Source organism: Mustelus asterias, chromosome 20 (assembly GCF_964213995.1).
Source record: "Mustelus asterias chromosome 20, sMusAst1.hap1.1, whole genome shotgun sequence".
NCBI classification, from domain to species: Eukaryota; Metazoa; Chordata; class Chondrichthyes; order Carcharhiniformes; family Triakidae; genus Mustelus; species Mustelus asterias.
In genome coordinates, this window is record NC_135820.1 from 21,040,109 (window position 1) to 21,061,241 (window position 21,133).

The following is a 21,133-nucleotide window of genomic DNA, read 5'->3' on the forward strand; positions in this document are numbered from 1 at the left end:
CTCCCCTCCCTAACCCCACTCCTCCCTCACCCCACTCCTCCCTCACTCACTCCTCCCTCACCCATTAAATCCTCACCCATTCCTCCCTCACTCACTCCTCCCTCACCCATTCCTCCCTCACTCACTCCCTCCCTCACCCCACTCCACTCCTCCCTCACCCACTCCTCCCTCACCCACTCCTCCCTCACCCACTCCTTCCTCACCCACTCCTTCCTCACCCACTCCTCCCTCACCCACTCCTCCCTCACTCACTCCTCCCACACCCACTCCTCCTACACCCACTCCTCCCTCACCCACTCCTCCTACACCCACTCCTCCCACCCCCACTCCTCCCTCACCCACTCCTCCCTCATCACTCCTCCCTCTCCCACTCCTGCCACACTCACTCCTCCTCCACACCCACTCCTCCCTCTCCCACTCCTCGCTCACCCCACTCCTCCCTCACCCACTCCTCCCACCCACTCCTCTGTCACTCACTCCTCACCCCCCGTCTCCCTCACCCACTCCTCCCTCACTCACTCTGCCCTCACCCACTCCTTCCTCACTCTCTCCTCCCTCACACACTCCTTCCTCACCCACTCCTCTGTCACCCACTCCTCTGTCACTCACTCCTCCCTCACCCACTCCTCCCTCACCCACTCCTCCCACACCCACTCCCCCTCACCCACTCCTCCCTCACCCACTCCTCCCTCACCCACTCCTCCCACACCCACTCCTCCCTCACACTCCTCCCTCACACTCCTCCCTCACACTCCTCCCTCACCCACTGCTCCTCACCTACTTCTCCCTCATCCACTCCTCCCACACCCACTCCCCCTCACCCACTCCTCCCACACCCACCCCTGCCTCACCCACTCCATCGTCACCCACTCCTCCCTCACACCCATTCCATCCTCACCCATTCCTCCCTCACTCACTCCTCCCTCACCCACGCCACCCTCTCCCACTCCTCCCACATTCACTCATCCCTCACCCATTCCTCCCTCTCCCACTACCCCTCTCCCACTACCCCCTCTCCCACCCCTCCCTCACCCACTCCCCTCTCTCCCACTCCTCCTTTGGCCATTCCTCCCTCACCCACTCCTCCATCACCCACTCCTCCATCACCCACTCCTCCCTCACCCACTCCTCCCTCACCCACTCCTCCCTCACCCACTCCTCCCTCATTCACTCTTCCCACACCCACCCCTCCCTCACCCACCGCTCCCTCACCCAACCCTCCCTCACCCACCCCTCCCTCACCCACGCCTCCCTCACCCACTCCTCCCACACCCACTCCTCCCTCACCCACTCCTCACTCACCCACTCCTCCCCCACCCGCTCTTCCCTCACCCACTCCTCCCACACCCACTCCGCCCTCACCCACTCCTCCCTCACCCACCCCTCCCTCATCCACCCCCCTCACCCACTCCTCCCTCATCCACTCCTCCCCCACCCACTCTTCCCACAAACACTCCTCCCTCACCCACTTCTCCCTCATCCACTCCTCCCCCACCCACTCCTCCCTCATCCAGTCCTCCCTCACCCACTCCTCCCTCTCCCACTCCTCCCTCACTCACTCCTCGTCTCCCACTCCTCCCTCACCCACTCCACCTTCACCCACTCTTCCCTCATCACTCCTCCCTCACCCACTCCTCCCTCTCCTGCTCCTCCCTCTCCCACTCCTCCCTCACCCACTCCTCCTTCACCCACTCTTCCCTCATCACTCCTCCCTCACCCACTCCTCCCTCTCCTGCTCCTCCCTCTCCCACTCCTCCCTCACCCACTCCTCCCTCTCCTGCTCCTCCCTCACCCACTCCTCCTTCACCCACTCTTCCCTCATCACTCCTCCCTCACCCACCCCTCCCTCACCCACTCCTCCCTCTCCCACTCCTCCCTCACCCACTCCTCCTTCACCCACTCTTCCCTCATCACTCCTCCCTCACCCACTCCTCCCTCTCCTGCTCCTCCCTCTCCCACTCCTCCCTCACCCACTCCTCCTTCACCCACTCTTCCCTCATCACTCCTCCCTCACCCACTCCTCCCTCTCCTGCTCCTCCCTCTCCCACTCCTCCCTCACCCACTCCTCCTTCACCCACTCTTCCCTCATCACTCCTCCCTCACCCACTCCTCCCTCTCCTGCTCCTCCCTCTCCCACTCCTCCCTCACCCACTCCTCCCTCTCCTGCTCCTCCCTCACCCACTCCTCCTTCACCCACTCTTCCCTCATCACTCCTCCCTCACCCACCCCTCCCTCACCCACTCCTCCCTCACCCACTCCTCCCTCACCCACTCCTCCCTCACCCACTGCTCCCTCACTCACCCCTCACTAACTCCTCACTCACTCCTCCCTCATCCACTTCTCCCACATCCATTCCTCCCTCACTCACTCCTCCCTCACCCACTCCTCCCTCACCCACTCCTCCCACACTCACTCCTCCGTCACTCACTCCCCCTCTCCCACTACTCCCTCACTCACTCCTCCCTCAGCCACTCCTCCCACATCCACTCCTCCCTCACCCACTCCTCCCTCACCCACTCTTCCCTCACTCACTCCTCCCTCACTCACTCCTCCCTCACCTACCCCTCCCTCACTCACACCTCCCTCATTCACTCCTCCCACACCCACTCCTCCCTCACCCACCCGTCCCTCATCCACCCCCCCTCACCCACTCCTCCCTCACCCACCCCTCCTTTACTCACTCCTCCCTTACCCACTCCTCCCTCACTCACTCCTCCCTCACCCACTCCTCCTTCACCCACTCCTCCCTCACCCACTCCTCCCTCATTCACTCCTCCCACACCCACTCCTCCCTCACTCACTCCTCCCTCACCCACTCCTCCCACACCCACTCCTCCCTCACCCACTCCTCACTCACCCACTCCTCCCCCACCCACCCTTCCCTCAACCACTCCTTCCTCACCCACTCCTCCCACACTCACTCCTCCCTCATCCACTCCTCCCACACTCACTCCTCCCACACCCACTCCTCCAACATTCACTCCTCCCTCATCCACTCCTCCCACACTCACTCCTCTCACACCCACTCTTCCCTCACCCACTCCTCCACCCACTCCCCCCTCTCCCACTATCCCCTCTCCCACTCCTCCTCCACCACCCACTCCCCCTCTCCCACTACCCCTCTCCCACTACCCCCTCTCCCACCCCTCCCTCTCACACTCCTCCCCTCATCCACTCCTCCCTCAACCACTCCTCCTGCACCTACTCCTCCTGCACCTACTCCTCTGTCACTCACTCCTCACTCACCCTCTCCTCCCTCACCCTCTTCTCCCTCACCCATTCCTCCCTCTCCCACTCCTCCCAAGCACACTCCCCTCTCTCCCACTCCTCCTTTGGCCATTCCTCCCTCACCCACCCCGCCCTCACCCACCCTTCCCTCACCCACCCCTCCCACACCCACTCCTCCCACACCCACTCCTCCCTCACCCACTCCTCCCTCACCCTCTTCTCCCTCACCCATTCCTCCCTCTCCCACTCCTCCCAAGCACACTCCCCTCTCTCCCACTCCTCCTTTGGCCATTCCTCCCTCACCCACTCCTCTATCACCCACTCCTCTCTCACCCACTCCTCCCTCATTCACTCCTCCCGCACCCACTCCTCCCTCACCCACCCCTCCCTCACCCACCCCGCCCTCACCCACCCTTCCCTCACCCACCCTTCCCACACCCACTCCTCCCACACACACTCCTCCCTCACCCACTCCTCCCTCACCCACCCTTCCCACACCCACTCCACCCACACACACACACTCCTCCCTCACCCACTCCTCCCTCACCCACTCCTCCCTCACCCACTCCTCCCTCACCAACTCCTCCTCACCCACTCCTCCCTCACCAACTCCTCCTCACCAACTCCTCCTCACCCACTCTTCCTCACCCACATCTCCCTCACTCACTCCTCCCACACCCACTCCTCCCTCACCCTCTCCACCCACTCCCACCCCTCCGGAGTCACCCACCCTCCTCACCCCACTCACCCTCATCATCCACCCTCACCCACCCCCTCCACCCACCTCCCCTCACCCACTCCTCCTCACCCACTCCTCCACTCACCCTTCCCTCCCCTCACTCCTCTCCTCATCCCACTTCTCCCACATCCACTCCTCCCTCCCTCTCTCTCCCTCACCCACTCCTCCCTCACCCACTCCTCCCACACTCACTCCTCCGTCACTCACTCCCCTCTCCCACTCCTCCCTCACTCACTCCTCCCTCACCCACTCCCCCACATCCACTCCTCCCTCACCCACTCCTCCCTCACCCACTCTTCCCTCACCCACTCCTCCCTCATCACTCCTCCCTCACTCACTCTTCCCTCACTCACTCCTCCCTCACCTACCCCTCCCTCACTCACACCTCCTCACCCACTCCTCCCTCACCAACTCCTCCTCACCCACACCTCCTCACCCACACCTCCTCACCCACTTCTCCCTCACTCACTCCTCCCACACCCACTCCTCCCTCACCCACACCTCCTCACCCATTCCTCCCTCACCCACTCCTCCCTCACCAACTCCTCCTCACCAACTCCTCCTCACCCACTCTTCCTCACCCACTTCTCCCTCACTCACTCCTCCCACACCCACTCCTCCCTCACCCACTCCTCCCACACCCATTCCTCCCTCACTCACTCCTCCCTCACCTACCCCTCCCTCACTCACACCTCCTCACCCACTCCTCCCTCACCAACTCCTCCTCACCCACACCTCCTCACCAACTCCTCCTCACCCACTCCTCCTCACCCACTTCCCCCTCACTCACTCCTCCCACGCCCACTCCTCCCCCACCCACTCCTCCCTCACCCACTCCTCCCTCACCCACTCCTCACATGTCCACCCCTCCCACTCCCACTCACCCCTCGCCCACTCCGCCCCCTCCCACTCCCCCCTCGCCCACTCCGCCCCCTCCCACTCCTCACATGTCCATAGGTGCAAGGAGGGTGAGAACCCACAGAACTGGCAAAGTTTTAAATGCTGAATCCTTCCCTGAGCTGTGCTGCACTGAGCTAAGAAGTTAAGGCCTTTAATCTAAGATCAGCCATTACACTTCCCCTTAGGAACATTGCTGCTTAGTCCCGACAGGTTCCTGACTTGGTCCAAGCCAGTTTTAGCTGGTGTGAGGCAGGATGGTTTTAAACACAAACCGCCTCAAGTCTGAAGCCTTCAGAAAGATTTACACAAGACTTTAAAAAGTTTAAATGACCTCAACTGGAAAGTTCACAGGCCCATGCTCCCTCCCGCCATCACAGGATCAGAATGGAGGTGGACGAGCAGCATGTCGCTGCTTCTCAGACCAACTGCCTCCACTACAATCTGACCTGGGGCATGAAACTCCAGACCCAGGAGTCACAGCATCTGGAATTCACACAGCATCCCACAAACTGCAGCGACCTAAGGAGATGCACGGTGGCAGAGTAGTTAGCACTGCTGCCTCACAGCTCCAGGGACCCGGGTGTAATTCCCAGCTTGGGTCACTGTGTGGAGTTAGCATGTTCTCCCTGTGTCTGTGTGGGTTTGCTCCGGGTGCTCCGGTTTCCTCCCGCTGGTCAGGTGCATTGGCCATGCTAAATTCTCCCTGAGTGTACCTGAACAGGTGCCGGAGTGTGGCGTCTAGGGGATTTTCGTAGTAACTTCATTGCCGTGTTAATGTAAGCCTTACTTTTGACTAATAAATAAACTTTAAAAACTTTAAATGATCAGTTTAAGTGAGAGGGGTAGATATTGGTTGCAATACTGGGTTAGCTCCCCTTCTCCTATTCCTAACACTACAAATGGATCTTGTAAATCCAGCAAAGTGAGTAGACAGGGTCTGGGTTTAACTGTTCATCTGAAACACGCTCTTCCACCAGTGTGGCAATACTCTGTCAGTATCCGATTGCACTGTGCTCGCACACTGACAGGGGCAGTTTGTAGAGTGAAAGATCTCCTTGTTTATTACATTGACCAAAAGTGTTCACCGTAATTTCCCAGTGATTTCAGTTACACTGTGTCAACCAAAACACCGTCAGTGACAGGACAAAGTCTGATTGAAATGGCCTGAGCGATAGGGTATGCTACAGAGAGAGACTCACATCAGCCAGTACAACATGTCCCTCTGGAAAGTAATGCTAATTGAGGAGTTCTTCACTTCGAATTGTAGCCCAGCTTCCGGATGGAAGGTTAAAGAAGCAGTTGAAAGATCCAGGTCTGTGATTTTCACTCTGTAAAACATCAACACACTGAGCTCAGTGACACTGACACCAATAACCAGATATCAGGAATGAAGCGAGATGGAGGCAGCTTCTTACCCGCTGATAGAATAGTGGAAAGGTCCCTCCTTCCCAGAGAAATCTGCTATGGAAATATTTTCTAACTCTTCAGCGACAAACCTCAGTCCTTCAGATCGAACTTCAGAGAACAGAAACATGAAGAGTTTCTTGATTATGGTCACTTAATTTATAGCAAAGTATTTGCCCTGACTTATTCGATTCACATTTACAATATTTACTCTAATTAGGTGTGTGTGTGTGTGCATATGTAGAATTGTGTGTGAGAGTGTGTGTGTGAGTGTACATATACATACATATAGATAAAGGCTGTGTGTACCAAACTTGGCTGAGAGCCCAGACAACAATTATTCTTGGTGAAACAACTGCATCCCAGAGACATTGCTCAATTGACAGCTCAGGCTCTTTAGTCTCTGTTGTCAATTTCACAATGTTTGTTTACACAAGTTAGGTAGCTTCAAGGTCTTTTTTTGTTACTGATACTTTAAATGGTCTGGATAATTAACACTTTTATTAAATTATTCCTTTAACACATTAGAAACTTATGAATTAATAACGTTTTAAAGGGTTTTGTTTACACAAAGTACTATGACTATAGTGTTCACTGGTTCTATATGGTAAAAAGTGGATCAACAGGCATGGAATTGCCATGGCATGTGGCCCATTGTTGGGGGGGAGACAGAGGTTGGTGTGAGGGAAATGAGGAGCCATAGGGGGTGGGTAGAAGGGCAGAGTTTGGCATAATGGGTATGAGAGGGTGGTTGAGGACAGGAGGTAGAAATGATGGGGCATGGGGAGTGTGTGGATGAAGGGGTGTGGGCAGGGGGATCTTTAATTTTGATTTTAACTAGGATGAAGACCCACAGTACTGAGACGGGCATTATAAACAGTCTGCCTCACCATCCGGCAACCCATGTGGCTGCCTTTGAACTTTAGGTCGGCTGACCTAATTCTATCCACAGCCACCCTCTCCCAGCAATGAAGATCCCACCTCTTGGGACACTTCTGGCAGGCAGGCAGAGCCAGGAATTTTTCTGACTCCCAGCTAGATGATGAAAATTCAGGTCATTGTGTCTGTACAGGGCTATGAATTGAGTTAATTCACTCGAGGCCACAAGCATGAATTACTTATCACTTATTGGTCTTGAGAAGGTGATGGTGAATCACCTTCTTGACATAGTTCATGTGGTGTAGGTACATCCACAGTGCTGTAAGGAAGGGAGTTCCAATTGTGTGTGTGTATGTATGAGAGAGAGAGACAGTGTGAGCAAAAAGACTGTGTATATGAGGGCGAAATTGTGCATGTGAGAGATATAGTGAGACTGTGTGTGAGATACAGTGAGATTGTGTGTGAGAGAAATAGTGAGATTGTGTATGAGAGATATAGTGAGATTGTATGTGAGAGATATAGTGAGACTGTGTGTGAGAGAAATAGTGAGATTGTGTGTGAGAGATATAGTAACATTGTGTGTGTGAGATATTGTGAGATTGTGTGTGAGAGATATAGTGAGATTGTGTGTGAGAGATATAGTGAGATTGTGTGTGAGAGAAATAGTGAGATTGTGTATGAGAGATATAGTGAGATTGTGTGTGAGAGATATAGTGAGACTGTGTGTGAGAGATATAGTGAGATTGTGTGTGAGAGATATAGTGAGACTGTGTGTGAGCGATAGAGTGAGATTGTGTGTGAGAGATATAGTGAGACTGTGTGTGAGAGATAGAGTGAGATTGTGTGTGAGAGATAGAGTGAGATTGTGTGTGAGAGATATAGTGAGACTGTGTGTGAGAGATATAGTGAGACTGTGTGTGAGAGATATAGTGAGATTGTGTGTGAGAGATATAGTAACATTGTGTGTGTGAGATATTGTGAGATTGTGTGTGAGAGATATAGTGAGATTGTGTGTGAGAGATATAGTGAGACTGTGTGAGAGATATAGTGAGACTGTGTGTGAGAGATATTGTGAGACTGTGTGAGAGATATAGTGAGACTGTGTATGAGAGATATAGTGAGACTGTGTGTGAGAGACATAGTGAGTCTGTGTGTGAGAGATATAGTGAGACTGTGTGTGAGAGATATAGTGAGACTGCGTGTGAGAGATATAGTGAGACTGCGTGTGAGAGATAGAATGAGACTGTGTGTGAGAGATATAGTGAGACTGTGTGTGAGAGATATAGTGAGACTGTGTGTGAGAGATATAGTGAGACTGCGTGTGAGAGATATAGTGAGACTGCGTGTGAGAGATATAGTGAGACTGCGTGTGAGAGATAGAATGAGACTGTGTGTGAGAGATATAGTGAGACTGTGTGTGAGAGATATAGTGAGACTGTGTGTGAGAGATATTGTGAGACTGTGTGTGAGAGATACAGTGGGATTGTGTGTGAGAGATATAGTGAGATTGTGTGTGAGAGATATTGTGAGACTGTGTGTGAGAGATATTGTGAGACTGTGTGTGAGAGATATGGTGAGATTGTGTGTGAGAGATATTGTGAGACTGTATGTGAGAGATATGGTGAGATTGTGTGTGAGAGATATAGTGAGACTGTGTGTGAGCGATATAGTGAGACTGTGTGTGAGAGATATAGTGAGACTGTGTGTGGGAGATATGGTGAGATTGTGTGTGAGAGATCTAGTGAGACTGTGTGTGAGAGATATAGTGAGACTGTGTGTGAGAGATATTGTGAGACTGTGTGTGAGAGATAGAGTGAGATTGTGTGTGAGAGATATTGTGAGACTGTGTGTGAGAGATAGAGTGAGACTGTGTGTGAGAGATATAGTGAGACTGTGTGTGAGAGATATAGTGAGATTGTGTGTGAGAGATATTGTGAGATTGTGTGTGAGAGATAGACTGAGATTGTGTGTGAGAGATATAGTGAGACTGTGTGTGAGCGATATAGTGAGACTGTGTGTGAGAGATATAGTGAGACTGTGTGTGAGAGATATAGTGAGACTGTGTGTGAGAGATATTGTGAGACTGTGTGTGAGAGATATTGTGAGACTGTGTGTGAGAGATATAGTGAGACTGTGTGTGAGAGATATTGTGAGACTGTGTGTGAGAGATATGGTGAGATTGTGTGTGAGAGATATTGTGAGACTGTGTGTGAGAGATAGAGTGAGATTGTGTGTGAGAGATATAGTGAGACTGTGTGTGAGCGATATAGTGAGACTGTGTGTGAGAGATATAGTGAGACTGTGTGTGAGAGATATAGTGAGACTGTGTGTGAGAGATATTGTGAGACTGTGTGTGAGAGATAGACTGAGATTGTGTGTGAGTGATATAGTGAGACTGTGTGTGAGCGATATAGTGAGACTGTGTGTGAGAGATATAGTGAGACTGTGTGTGAGAGATATTGTGAGACTGTGTGTGAGAGATATGGTGAGATTGTGTGTGAGAGATATTGTGAGACTGTGTGTGAGAGATAGAGTGAGATTGTGTGTGAGAGATATAGTGAGACTGTGTGTGAGCGATATAGTGAGACTGTGTGTGAGAGATATAGTGAGACTGTGTGTGAGAGATATAGTGAGACTGTGTGTGAGAGATATTGTGAGACTGTGTGTGAGAGATATTGTGAGACTGTGTGTGAGAGATATGGTGAGATTGTGTGTGAGAGATATTGTGAGACTGTGTGTGAGAGATAGAGTGAGATTGTGTGTGAGAGATATAGTGAGACTGTGTGTGAGCGATATAGTGAGACTGTGTGTGAGAGATATAGTGAGACTGTGTGTGAGAGATATAGTGAGACTGTGTGTGAGAGATATTGTGAGACTGTGTGTGAGAGATATGGTGAGATTGTGTGTGAGAGATATTGTGAGACTGTGTGTGAGCGATATAGTGAGACTGTGTGTGAGAGATATAGTGAGACTGTGTGTGAGAGATATTGTGAGACTGTGTGTGAGAGATATGGTGAGATTGTGTGTGAGAGATATTGTGAGACTGTGTGTGAGAGATAGAGTGAGATTGTGTGTGAGAGATATAGTGAGACTGTGTGTGAGCGATATAGTGAGACTGTGTGTGAGAGATATAGTGAGACTGTGTGTGAGAGATATAGTGAGACTGTGTGTGAGAGATATTGTGAGACTGTGTGTGAGAGATATGGTGAGATTGTGTGTGAGAGATATTGTGAGACTGTGTGTGAGCGATATAGTGAGACTGTGTGTGAGAGATATAGTGAGACTGTGTGTGAGAGATAGAGTGAGATTGTGTGTGAGAGATATAGTGAGATTGTGTGTGAGAGATATTGTGAGACTGTGTGTGAGAGATATGGTGAGATTGTGTGAGAGATATGGTGAGATTGTGTGTGAGCGATATAGTGAGACTGTGTGTGAGAGATACAGTGAGACTGTGTGTGAGAGATATAGTGAGACTGTGTGTGAGAGATAGAGTGAGATTGTGTGTGAGAGATATAGTGAGACTGTGTGTGAGAGATATAGTGAGACTGTGTGTGAGAGATATAGTGAGATTGTGTGTGAGAGATATAGTGAGACTGTGTGTGAGAGATATTGTGAGACTGTGTGTGAGAGATAGACTGAGATTGTGTGTGAGAGATATAGTGAGACTGTGTGTGAGCGATATAGTGAGACTGTGTGTGAGAGATATAGTGAGACTGTGTGTGAGAGATATTGTGAGACTGTGTGTGAGAGATATGGTGAGATTGTGTGTGAGAGATATTGTGAGACTGTGTGTGAGAGATAGAGTGAGATTGTGTGTGAGAGATATAGTGAGACTGTGTGTGAGCGATATAGTGAGACTGTGTGTGAGAGATATAGTGAGACTGTGTGTGAGAGATATAGTGAGACTGTGTGTGAGAGATATTGTGAGACTGTGTGTGAGAGATATGGTGAGATTGTGTGTGAGAGATATTGTGAGACTGTGTGTGAGCGATATAGTGAGACTGTGTGTGAGAGATATAGTGAGACTGTGTGTGAGAGATATTGTGAGACTGTGTGTGAGAGATATGGTGAGATTGTGTGTGAGAGATATTGTGAGACTGTGTGTGAGAGATAGAGTGAGATTGTGTGTGAGAGATATAGTGAGACTGTGTGTGAGCGATATAGTGAGACTGTGTGTGAGAGATATAGTGAGACTGTGTGTGAGAGATATAGTGAGACTGTGTGTGAGAGATATTGTGAGACTGTGTGTGAGAGATATGGTGAGATTGTGTGTGAGAGATATAGTGAGATTGTGTGTGGGAGATATAGTGAGACTGTGTGTGAGAGATAGAGTGAGACTGTGTGTGAGAGATATTGTGAGACTGTGTGTGAGCGATATAGTGAGACTGTGTGTGAGAGATATAGTGAGACTGTGTGTGAGAGATAGAATGAGATTGTGTGTGAGAGATATAGTGAGATTGTGTGTGAGAGATATTGTGAGACTGTGTGTGAGAGATATGGTGAGATTGTGTGTGAGAGATATGGTGAGATTGTGTGTGAGCGATATAGTGAGACTGTGTGTGAGAGATACAGTGAGACTGTGTGTGAGAGATATAGTGAGACTGTGTGTGAGAGATAGAGTGAGATTGTGTGTGAGAGATATAGTGAGACTGTGTGTGAGAGATATAGTGAGACTGTGTGTGAGAGATATAGTGAGATTGTGTGTGAGAGATAGAGTGAGATTGTGTGTGAGAGATATAGTGAGACTGTGTGTGAGAGATAGAGTGAGATTGTGTGTGAGAGATATAGTGAGTCTGTGTGTGAGAGATATAGTGAGACTGTGTGTGAGAGATATAGTGAGACTGTGTGTGAGAGATAGAGTGAGATTGTGTGTGAGAGATATAGTGAGACTGTGTGTGAGCGATATAGTGAGACTGTGTGTGAGAGATAGAGTGAGATTGTGTGTGAGAGATATAGTGAGACTGTGTGTGAGAGATAGAGTGAGACTGTGTGTGAGAGATAGAGTGAGATTGTGTGTGAGAGATATAGTGAGTCTGTGTGTGAGAGATATAGTGAGATTGTGTGTGAAAGATATAGTGAGATTGTGTGTGAGAGATATAGTGAGATTGTGTGTGAGAGATATAGTGAGATTGTGTGTGAGAGATATAGTGAGATTGTGTGTGAGAGATATTGTGAGACTGTGTGTGAGAGATAGAGTGAGATTGTGTGTGAGAGATATAGTGAGACTGTGTGTGAGAGATAGAGTGAGACTGTGTGTGAGAGATAGAGTGAGATTGTGTGTGAGAGATATAGTGAGTCTGTGTGTGAGAGATATAGTGAGACTGTGTGTGAGAGATATAGTGAGACTGTGTGTGAGAGATATAGTGAGACTGTGTGTGAGAGATATAGTGAGACTGTGTGTGAGAGATAGAGTGAGATTGTGTGTGAGAGATATAGTGAGACTGTGTGTGAGAGATATAGTGAGACTGTGTGTGAGAGATATAGTGAGACTGTGTGTGAGAGATAGAGTGAGACTGTGTGTGAGAGATATTGTGAGACTGTGTGTGAGAGATAGAGTGAGACTGTGTGTGAGAGATAGAGTGAGATTGTGTGTGAGAGATATAGTGAGATTGTGTGTGAGAGATATTGTGAGACTGTGTGTGAGAGATAGAGTGAGATTGTGTGTGAGAGATATAGTGAGACTGTGTGTGAGAGATAGAGTGAGACTGTGTGTGAGAGATAGAGTGAGATTGTGTGTGAGAGATAGAGTGAGATTGTGTGTGAGAGATATAGTGAGACTGTGTGTGAGAGATATAGTGAGACTGTGTGTGAGAGATATCGTGAGACTGTGTGTGAGAGATAGAGTGAGATTGTGTGTGAGAGATATAGTGAGATTGTGTGTGAGAGATATTGTGAGACTGTGTGTGAGAGATATGGTGAGATTGTGTGTGAGAGATATGGTGAGATTGTGTGTGAGCGATATAGTGAGACTGTGTGTGAGAGATACAGTGAGACTGTGTGTGAGAGATATAGTGAGACTGTGTGTGAGAGATAGAGTGAGATTGTGTGTGAGAGATATAGTGAGACTGTGTGTGAGAGATATAGTGAGACTGTGTGTGAGAGATATAGTGAGATTGTGTGTGAGAGATAGAGTGAGATTGTGTGTGAGAGATATAGTGAGACTGTGTGTGAGAGATAGAGTGAGATTGTGTGTGAGAGATATAGTGAGTCTGTGTGTGAGAGATATAGTGAGACTGTGTGTGAGAGATATAGTGAGACTGTGTGTGAGAGATAGAGTGAGATTGTGTGTGAGAGATATAGTGAGACTGTGTGTGAGCGATATAGTGAGACTGTGTGTGAGAGATAGAGTGAGATTGTGTGTGAGAGATATAGTGAGACTGTGTGTGAGAGATAGAGTGAGACTGTGTGTGAGAGATAGAGTGAGATTGTGTGTGAGAGATATAGTGAGTCTGTGTGTGAGAGATATAGTGAGATTGTGTGTGAAAGATATAGTGAGATTGTGTGTGAGAGATATAGTGAGATTGTGTGTGAGAGATATAGTGAGATTGTGTGTGAGAGATATAGTGAGATTGTGTGTGAGAGATATTGTGAGACTGTGTGTGAGAGATAGAGTGAGATTGTGTGTGAGAGATATAGTGAGACTGTGTGTGAGAGATAGAGTGAGACTGTGTGTGAGAGATAGAGTGAGATTGTGTGTGAGAGATATAGTGAGTCTGTGTGTGAGAGATATAGTGAGACTGTGTGTGAGAGATATAGTGAGACTGTGTGTGAGAGATATAGTGAGACTGTGTGTGAGAGATATAGTGAGACTGTGTGTGAGAGATAGAGTGAGATTGTGTGTGAGAGATATAGTGAGACTGTGTGTGAGAGATATAGTGAGACTGTGTGTGAGAGATATAGTGAGACTGTGTGTGAGAGATAGAGTGAGACTGTGTGTGAGAGATATAGTGAGACTGTGTGTGAGAGATATAGTGAGATTGTGTGTGAGAGATAGAGTGAGACTGTGTGTGAGCGATAGAGTGAGATTGTGTGTGAGAGATATAGTGAGACTGTGTGTGAGAGATAGAGTGAGATTGTGTGTGAGAGATAGAGTGAGATTGTGTGTGAGAGATAGAGTGAGACTGTGTGTGAGCGATAGAGTGAGATTGTGTGTGAGAGATAGAGTGAGATTGTGTGTGAGAGATATAGTGAGACTCTGTGTGAGAGATAGAGTGAGACTGTGTGTGAGAGATAGAGTGAGATTGTGTGTGAGAGATAGACTGAGATTGTGTGTGAGAGATATAGTGAGACTGTGTGTGAGAGATAGAGTGAGACTGTGTGTGAGCGATAGAGTGAGATTGTGTGTGAGAGATAGAGTGAGACTGTGTGTGAGAGATAGAGTGAGATTGTGTGTGAGAGATATAGTGAGACTGTGTGTGAGAGATAGAGTGAGACTGTGTGTGAGCGATAGAGTGAGATTGTGTGTGAGAGATATAGTGCGACTGTGTGTGAGCGATAGAGTGAGATTGTGTGTGAGAGATATAGTGAGACTGTGTGTGAGAGATATAGTGAGACTGTGTGTGAGAGATATAGTGAGACTGTGTGTGAGAGATAGAGTGAGACTGTGTGTGAGAGATATTGTGAGACTGTGTGTGAGAGATATAGTGAGACTGTGTGTGAGAGATAGAGTGAGATTGTGTGTGAGAGATAGAGTGAGACTGTGTGTGAGAGATATTGTGAGACTGTGTGTGAGAGATATAGTGAGACTGTGTGTGAGAGATATTGTGAGACTGTGTGTGAGAGATATGGTGAGACTGTGTGTGAGAGATATAGTGAGACTGCGTGTGTGAGATATTGTGAGACTGTGTGTGAGAGATATAGTGAGACTGTGTGTGAGAGATATTGTGAGACTGTGTGTGAGAGATATGGTGAGACTGTGTGTGAGAGATAGAGTGAGACTGTGTGTGAGAGATAGAGTGAGACTGTGTGTGTGAGATATAGTGAGACTGTGTGTGAGAGATAGAGTGAGACTGTGTGTGAGAGATATAGTGAGACTGTGTGTGAGAGATATAGTGAGACTGTGTGTGAGAGATATAGTGAGACTGTGTGTGAGAGATAGAGTGAGATTGTGTGTGAGAGATATAGTGAGACTGTGTGTGAGAGATATAGTGAGACTGTGTGTGAGAGATATGGTGAGACTGTGTGTGAGAGATAGAGTGAGACTGTGTGTGAGAGATAGAGTGAGACTGTGTGTGAGAGATATAGTGAGACTGTGTGTGAGAGATATAGTGAGACTGTGTGTGAGAGATATAGTGAGACTGTGTGTGAGAGATAGAGTGAGATTGTGTGTTTGAAAGAGAGCGACAGTGGGCCCGATTTCACCATTTTGATTCTCAGTGCTGAATCTGGGCTCAATTCAGATCCGACTCGGAAAACTGTTCTCAGGCGCCCCCATATGCACTTCGCCTGAAAACAAATTCACAAGTCTGAATCGCGCTGTGGGCGGAGCTTATCGCTGCTCCGATCGGAGTTTGAGCTGCGCATGCGCAGTGAGAAAAAAATTTGAAAAATCGCACCCCTGTCGCACCGCTCCCGGGCCGCAAAAAGCGGATAAAGCCGCTCGGGAGCAAAAACCGAGGCTGATGGCCCCCCACAGATATCGCTCCATCCCCACAACATAACTGTTCCCCTTATCCACCCACCCCCCCACTACCCAGACCGATCACAACTCCCTGCCCCCTTTCATCCCCACCGATCGCCCACAGAGTGGCAGCAAACCCCCCCCTTCCCCACCACCCCCCCTCAACCAGAGATACATCTGACCCTCCTCCCTCCCCCCCCACCAAAGAATGACTGGGCTTCCCCCCCACCAGAGAATTCCCGGACTTCCCTGTACCCCCCCCCCACCAGAGAATGCCCCCCCACACCCAAAATACATCTGACCCGACCCTCCTCCCCTCCACCCCCGCCAGAGAATGATCGGACCTCACTCATCCCCTCCCCCCTCCACCAGAGAGCGATCTGGCCCTCCTCCTCACCCCCCCCCCACCCCCAACCAGAGAATGATCGGGCCTCCCCGCACCCCACCACGGATCGATTGGGCCTTCCTGCTCCATCCCCTCCCCTCAGCCCCACCAACGCCTCAGCCCCACCTACACCTCAGCCCCACCTACACCTCAGCCCCACCAACACCTCAGCCCCACCTACACCTCAGCAATGCAGCAAAACACAACAGCAATGCAACACCAATGCAACCGCAGCACAGCAGCACAGATGCAGCAAAACATAGCAGCAATGCACCCGCAGCGCAACACCACCAATGCAGCTAAACTATCTCCATGCAGCAGCGCCAATGCAGCAGCCATGTGCCGGTCACTGGGAGCACTACCACCAATGCAGTTGGAATGCCAACAATGCAGCACCGCCAATGCAGTCGTGCCAATGCAGCAGCCCTGTACCAGTCACTTGTTGCAACACCATCAACGCAGCAGAAGTGCAGCAGCAATGCAGCACTCCCATGCCTGTCACTGGGTGCAGCATGGCCAATGCAGTGCCCCTTTGTGATGCAGCACCATTGCAGCAGGAGGAATGCAGCTGGGGAAGCAGCAGCACCAATGCAGAAGTGGAAGCAGCAGCACCAATGCAGCTGGAATGCAGCAGCTGGTATGCAGCAGAACCAACGCAGTAGCACCAATGCAGCGCCAATGCAGCAGCCCTGTGCCGGTCACTGGGAGCAGCACTACCAAGCCAGAGAACGATCGGGCCTCCCTCCTCCCCTCCCCCCCCATCAGAGAATGATCTGATCCACCTTCCTCGCCTTCCGTCTGACCACCGATCTGAGTTAGAGAGCCATTGGAAGCTCTGAACCTATCTCTTCAGAAGCTGCAGTGCCGGAAAGAGATCTTTGCCGAACATGTCTGTTTCACGCTGAATCTGGATGCGTGAATGTAATGGTAAAGGGGGAAACACAGGTAAAGTTGGGCCGGCAGCCCATTAATTCAATTTAAATTCATGCAAACACATTTAAATCGCCATTGAGCCCCTTTTAAGGCTCAGTTCGGATCGCGGCCGTTTTCAGGCCGTGGTAAAGTGGGCATATGCAAGAACGCGGGCGCAAATTGCGCTAATCGCCTGACGCCCAACTTTACCAAGTTTTTGCGCCCGAAAACGGGCACAACGCAATGGTAAAATCGAGCCCTGTGTGTGTGAGAGACAGACTGTATATTTGTGTGTGTGTGTGAGAGAGAGACAGTGAGTGTGTATGTATGAGAGAGAAACCGTGTGAGCAAGACTGTGTGTGTATGAGAAAGAGATTGTGCATGTGAGAGAGATAGGGAGACTGTGTGTGAGAGAGAGCGACTGTGTCAGAGAGAGAGACTGTATGTGTTTGTGTGTATGCATGTGAGAGACTATGTGTGTGTGTATGTATGTGTGTGTGTGTGTATGAGAGAGAGACTGTGGGTGGAATTTTCCAGCCGAGCTCACCCCAAAACGGGAAAATCCTGCCCGGGGTCAATGGACCTTTGCATGGTCCGCTCCCTGCCCACTATGATTCCTATGGCGGGCAGGATGGGAAAACTCCCCCCATGTGTGTGTGTGTGTGTGTGTGCGCGTGCGTGCGCGTCCGTGTGTCTGGGGGTGGGGGGCAGGTGAGTTGCTGGTGATGAAACATCTCCTGAGCTATCATGACGTAACCCCTATCTGAAGTGTGGGTGGAATTTGCAGTCATGATGTGACAAGATATTTCCCAGCTAGAACCATAGAACATTACAGCTCAGAAACAGGCCTTTTGGCCCTTCTTGTCTGTGCCGAACTATTTTTCTGCCTAGTCCCACTGACCTGCACCTGGACCATATCCCTCCACACCCCTCTCATCCATGAACCCGTCCAAGTTTTTCTTAAATGTTAAAAGTGAGCTCGCATTTACCACTTTATCCGGCAGCTCATTCCACACTCCCACCACTCTCTGTGTGAAGAATCCCCCCCTAATATTCCCTCTAAACTTTTCCCCCTTCACCCTTAACCCATGTCCTCTAGTTTTTTTCTCCCCTAGCCTCAGTGGAAAAAGCCTGCTTGCATTCACTCTATCTATACCCATCAAAATCTTATACACCTCTATCAAATCTCCCCTCATTCTTCTACGCTCCAGGGAATAAAGTTCTAACCGATTCAACCTTTCTCTGTAACTCAGTGTCTCAAGTCCCGGCAACATCCTTGTAAACCTTCTCTGCACTCTTTCAACCTTATTAATATCTTTCTTGTAATTAGGTGACCAAAACTGCACACAATACTCTAAATTCAGCCTCACCAATGTCTTATACAACCGCACCATAACATTCCAACTCTTATACTCAATACTTTGATTTATAAAGGCCAATGTACCAAAAGCACTCTTTACGACCCTATCTACCTGTGACGCCACTTTTAGGGAATTATGTATCTGTATTCCCAGATCCCTCTGTTCTACCGCACTACCATTTACCTTGTATGTCCTACCTTGGTTTGTCCTTCCAAAGTGCAATACCTCACACTTGTCTGCATTAAACTCCATCTGCCATTTTTCAGCCCATTTTTCTAGCTGGTCCAAATCCCTCTGCAAGCTTTGAAAACCTTCCTCACTGTCCACTACACCTCCAATCTTTGTATCATCAGCAAATTTGTTGATCCAATTTACCACATTATCATCCAGAGCATTGATATAGATGACAAACAACAATGGACCCAGCACTGATCCCTGTGGCACACCACTAGTCACAGGCCTCCACTCAGAGAAGCAATCCTCCACTACCACTCTCTGGCTTCTTCCATTGAGCCAATGTCTGATCCAATTTACTACCTCTCCATGTATACCTAGTGACTGAACCTTCCTAACTAACCTCCCATGCGGGAACTTGTCAAAGGCCTTCCTGAAGTCCATGTAGACAACATCCACTGCCTTCCCTTCATCCACTTTCCTGGTAACCTCCTCGAAAAGTTCCAATAGATTGGTTAAACATGACCTACCACGCACAAAGCCATGTTGACTCTCCCTAATGAGTCCCAGTCTATCCAAATATTTGTAGATCCTATCTCTTAGTACTCCTTCCAATAATTTACCTACTACTGATGTCAAACTTACCGGCCTATAATTTCCCGCGTTACTTTTTGAGCCTTTTTTAAACAACGGAACAACATGAGCTATCCTCCAATCATCCGGCACCTCACCCGTGGATACCGACATTTTAAATATATCTGCCAGGGCCCCTGCAATTTCAACACTAGTCTCCTTCAAGGTCCGTGGGAATACCCTGTCCGGTCCTGGGGATTTATCTACTCTGATTTGCCTCAAGAAAGCAAGCACCTCCTCCCCTTTAATCTGTATAGGTTCCATGACCTCCCTACTTGTTTGCCTTATTTCCATAGACTCCATGCCAGTTTCCTTAGTAAATACGGATGCAAAAAATCCATTTAATATCTCCCCCATTTCTTTTGGTTCCATACATAGCCGACCACTCTGATCTTCAAGAGGACCAATTTTATCCCTCACTATCCTTTTGCTCTTAATATACCTGTAGAAGCTCTTAGGATTATCCTTCACCTTGTCTGCCAAAGCAACCTCATGTCTTCTTTTAGCCCTCCTGATTTCTTTCTTAAGTAGTTTCTTGCACTTTTTATACTCCTCAAGCATCTTATTTGCTCCCTGTTGCCTATACAGCTAGCTAGTATTAGCGGCTTCACACCAAGCAGGGTGACACAGAGAAACGGGTCTCTTCCACAGCTTTCCAATTACAGCATGTTTTAATCACTGCACTTTCACCTGGTCTCTTAAAGCCATTTTAAAATAAGCGTGTGTTAGTCTGAGAAGGAGCAGCAGTCTTGTCTTGGATTCTCTGGAGAACCTTACTCAGTCTGAGTCCTGTTTGTGTGATGCGGATCCTGCAGGCGGGTTTGATGCTCACTGCGGTGTTCAGTGTGATCAGCAGGACTGTGCAATAGAGGATCCAGCTCGCCATCATGTCCCCCTTGTGTCTGTAAAACAAGCAGCCAGTACGTTAAAATCCAGCCATCACCATGGCAATGGGGAGCACCATTCAATACAACAATTATCACCGTCACCATGGTGACGTCCATCATCTTAATGAGCTGGAACAGTTCTTTATAAAGGAGATTTCACTGCATCTAAATCCTGAACTGCTGATGAAAATAGCTGTTCTGAAGATAAAAGCATTTGGAGGCCATTCACCCCTTGAACCTGTAATACAGGGAAAGGAGGAGGCCATTCACCCCTTTGACCTGTTACACAGGGACAGGAGGAGGCCATTCAGCCCTAAGGTGGGGGAAGCCTGTCTGCCCAATCAGCTGGCTGTAAAAGATCACATGACACCATTACAAAGCAGAGAAGATATCCCCAATAATCTCTTGGTCAATAACGAACATCGAGAGAAGGTGGTGGTGTAGTGGCATTGTTACTGATCCAGTAATCCAGAGACCCAAGGTAATTCAGGGACCTGGGTTCAAATCCCAGCATGGCAGATGGTGAAGCTTGAATTCAATAAAAATTTGGAATTGAAATCTAAATCCCTTGTCGATGGTTGTAAAAACCCATCTAGTTTCTGTCCTTCCCCAGTCTACATGTGACTTCAGACACACAGCAATGTAGTTGATTCTTAAATGGCCTAGCAAGGGTAATTATGGTTAGGCAATAAATGCTGAGATCTTGCTGTGCACTAATTGGTTGCCATGTTTCCTACAACAGTGACTATACTTCAAAAAGTATTTCATCTCTTCATTGGCTGTGAGCTGTGCAGGGTGCTTTCCAAATGCAGGTCTGCCTTCTTCTGGGCGGCACGGTAGCACAGTGGTTAGCACTGCTGCTTCACAGCTCCAGGGACCTGGGTTCGATTCCCGGCTTGGGTCACTGTCTGTGTGGAGTTTGCACATTCTCCTCGTGTCTGCGTGGGTTTCCTCCGGGTGCTCCGGTTTCCTCCCACAGTCCAAAGATGTGCGGGTTAGGTTGATTGGCCA

At 49.3% G+C, this 21,133-nt stretch overlaps 1 protein-coding gene across 7 annotated transcripts in view; it reads right to left on the minus strand.

Annotated features, from left to right (window-relative positions):
- Positions 1-21,133, minus strand: part of pltp (phospholipid transfer protein) — a 147,996-nt gene that overhangs the window by 58,388 nt on the left and 68,475 nt on the right. For 5 of the 7 annotated variants that reach the window (XR_013500280.1, XM_078236324.1, XM_078236321.1 and 2 more), the window contains exons 2-4: positions 20,013-20,137; positions 6,283-6,382; positions 6,067-6,195 (exon numbers count right to left, since the gene is read on the minus strand). Coding sequence is in view for 5 of the 7 variants with exons in the window: in XM_078236324.1 (XP_078092450.1) it covers positions 6,067-6,195; positions 6,283-6,382; positions 20,013-20,124 (341 nt within the window). In the remaining 2 variants the exon portion in view is untranslated. The remainder of the gene's footprint in view (positions 1-6,066; positions 6,196-6,282; positions 6,383-20,012; positions 20,138-21,133) is intronic. The other 2 variants (XR_013500281.1, XM_078236326.1) reach the window with 1 other exon arrangement.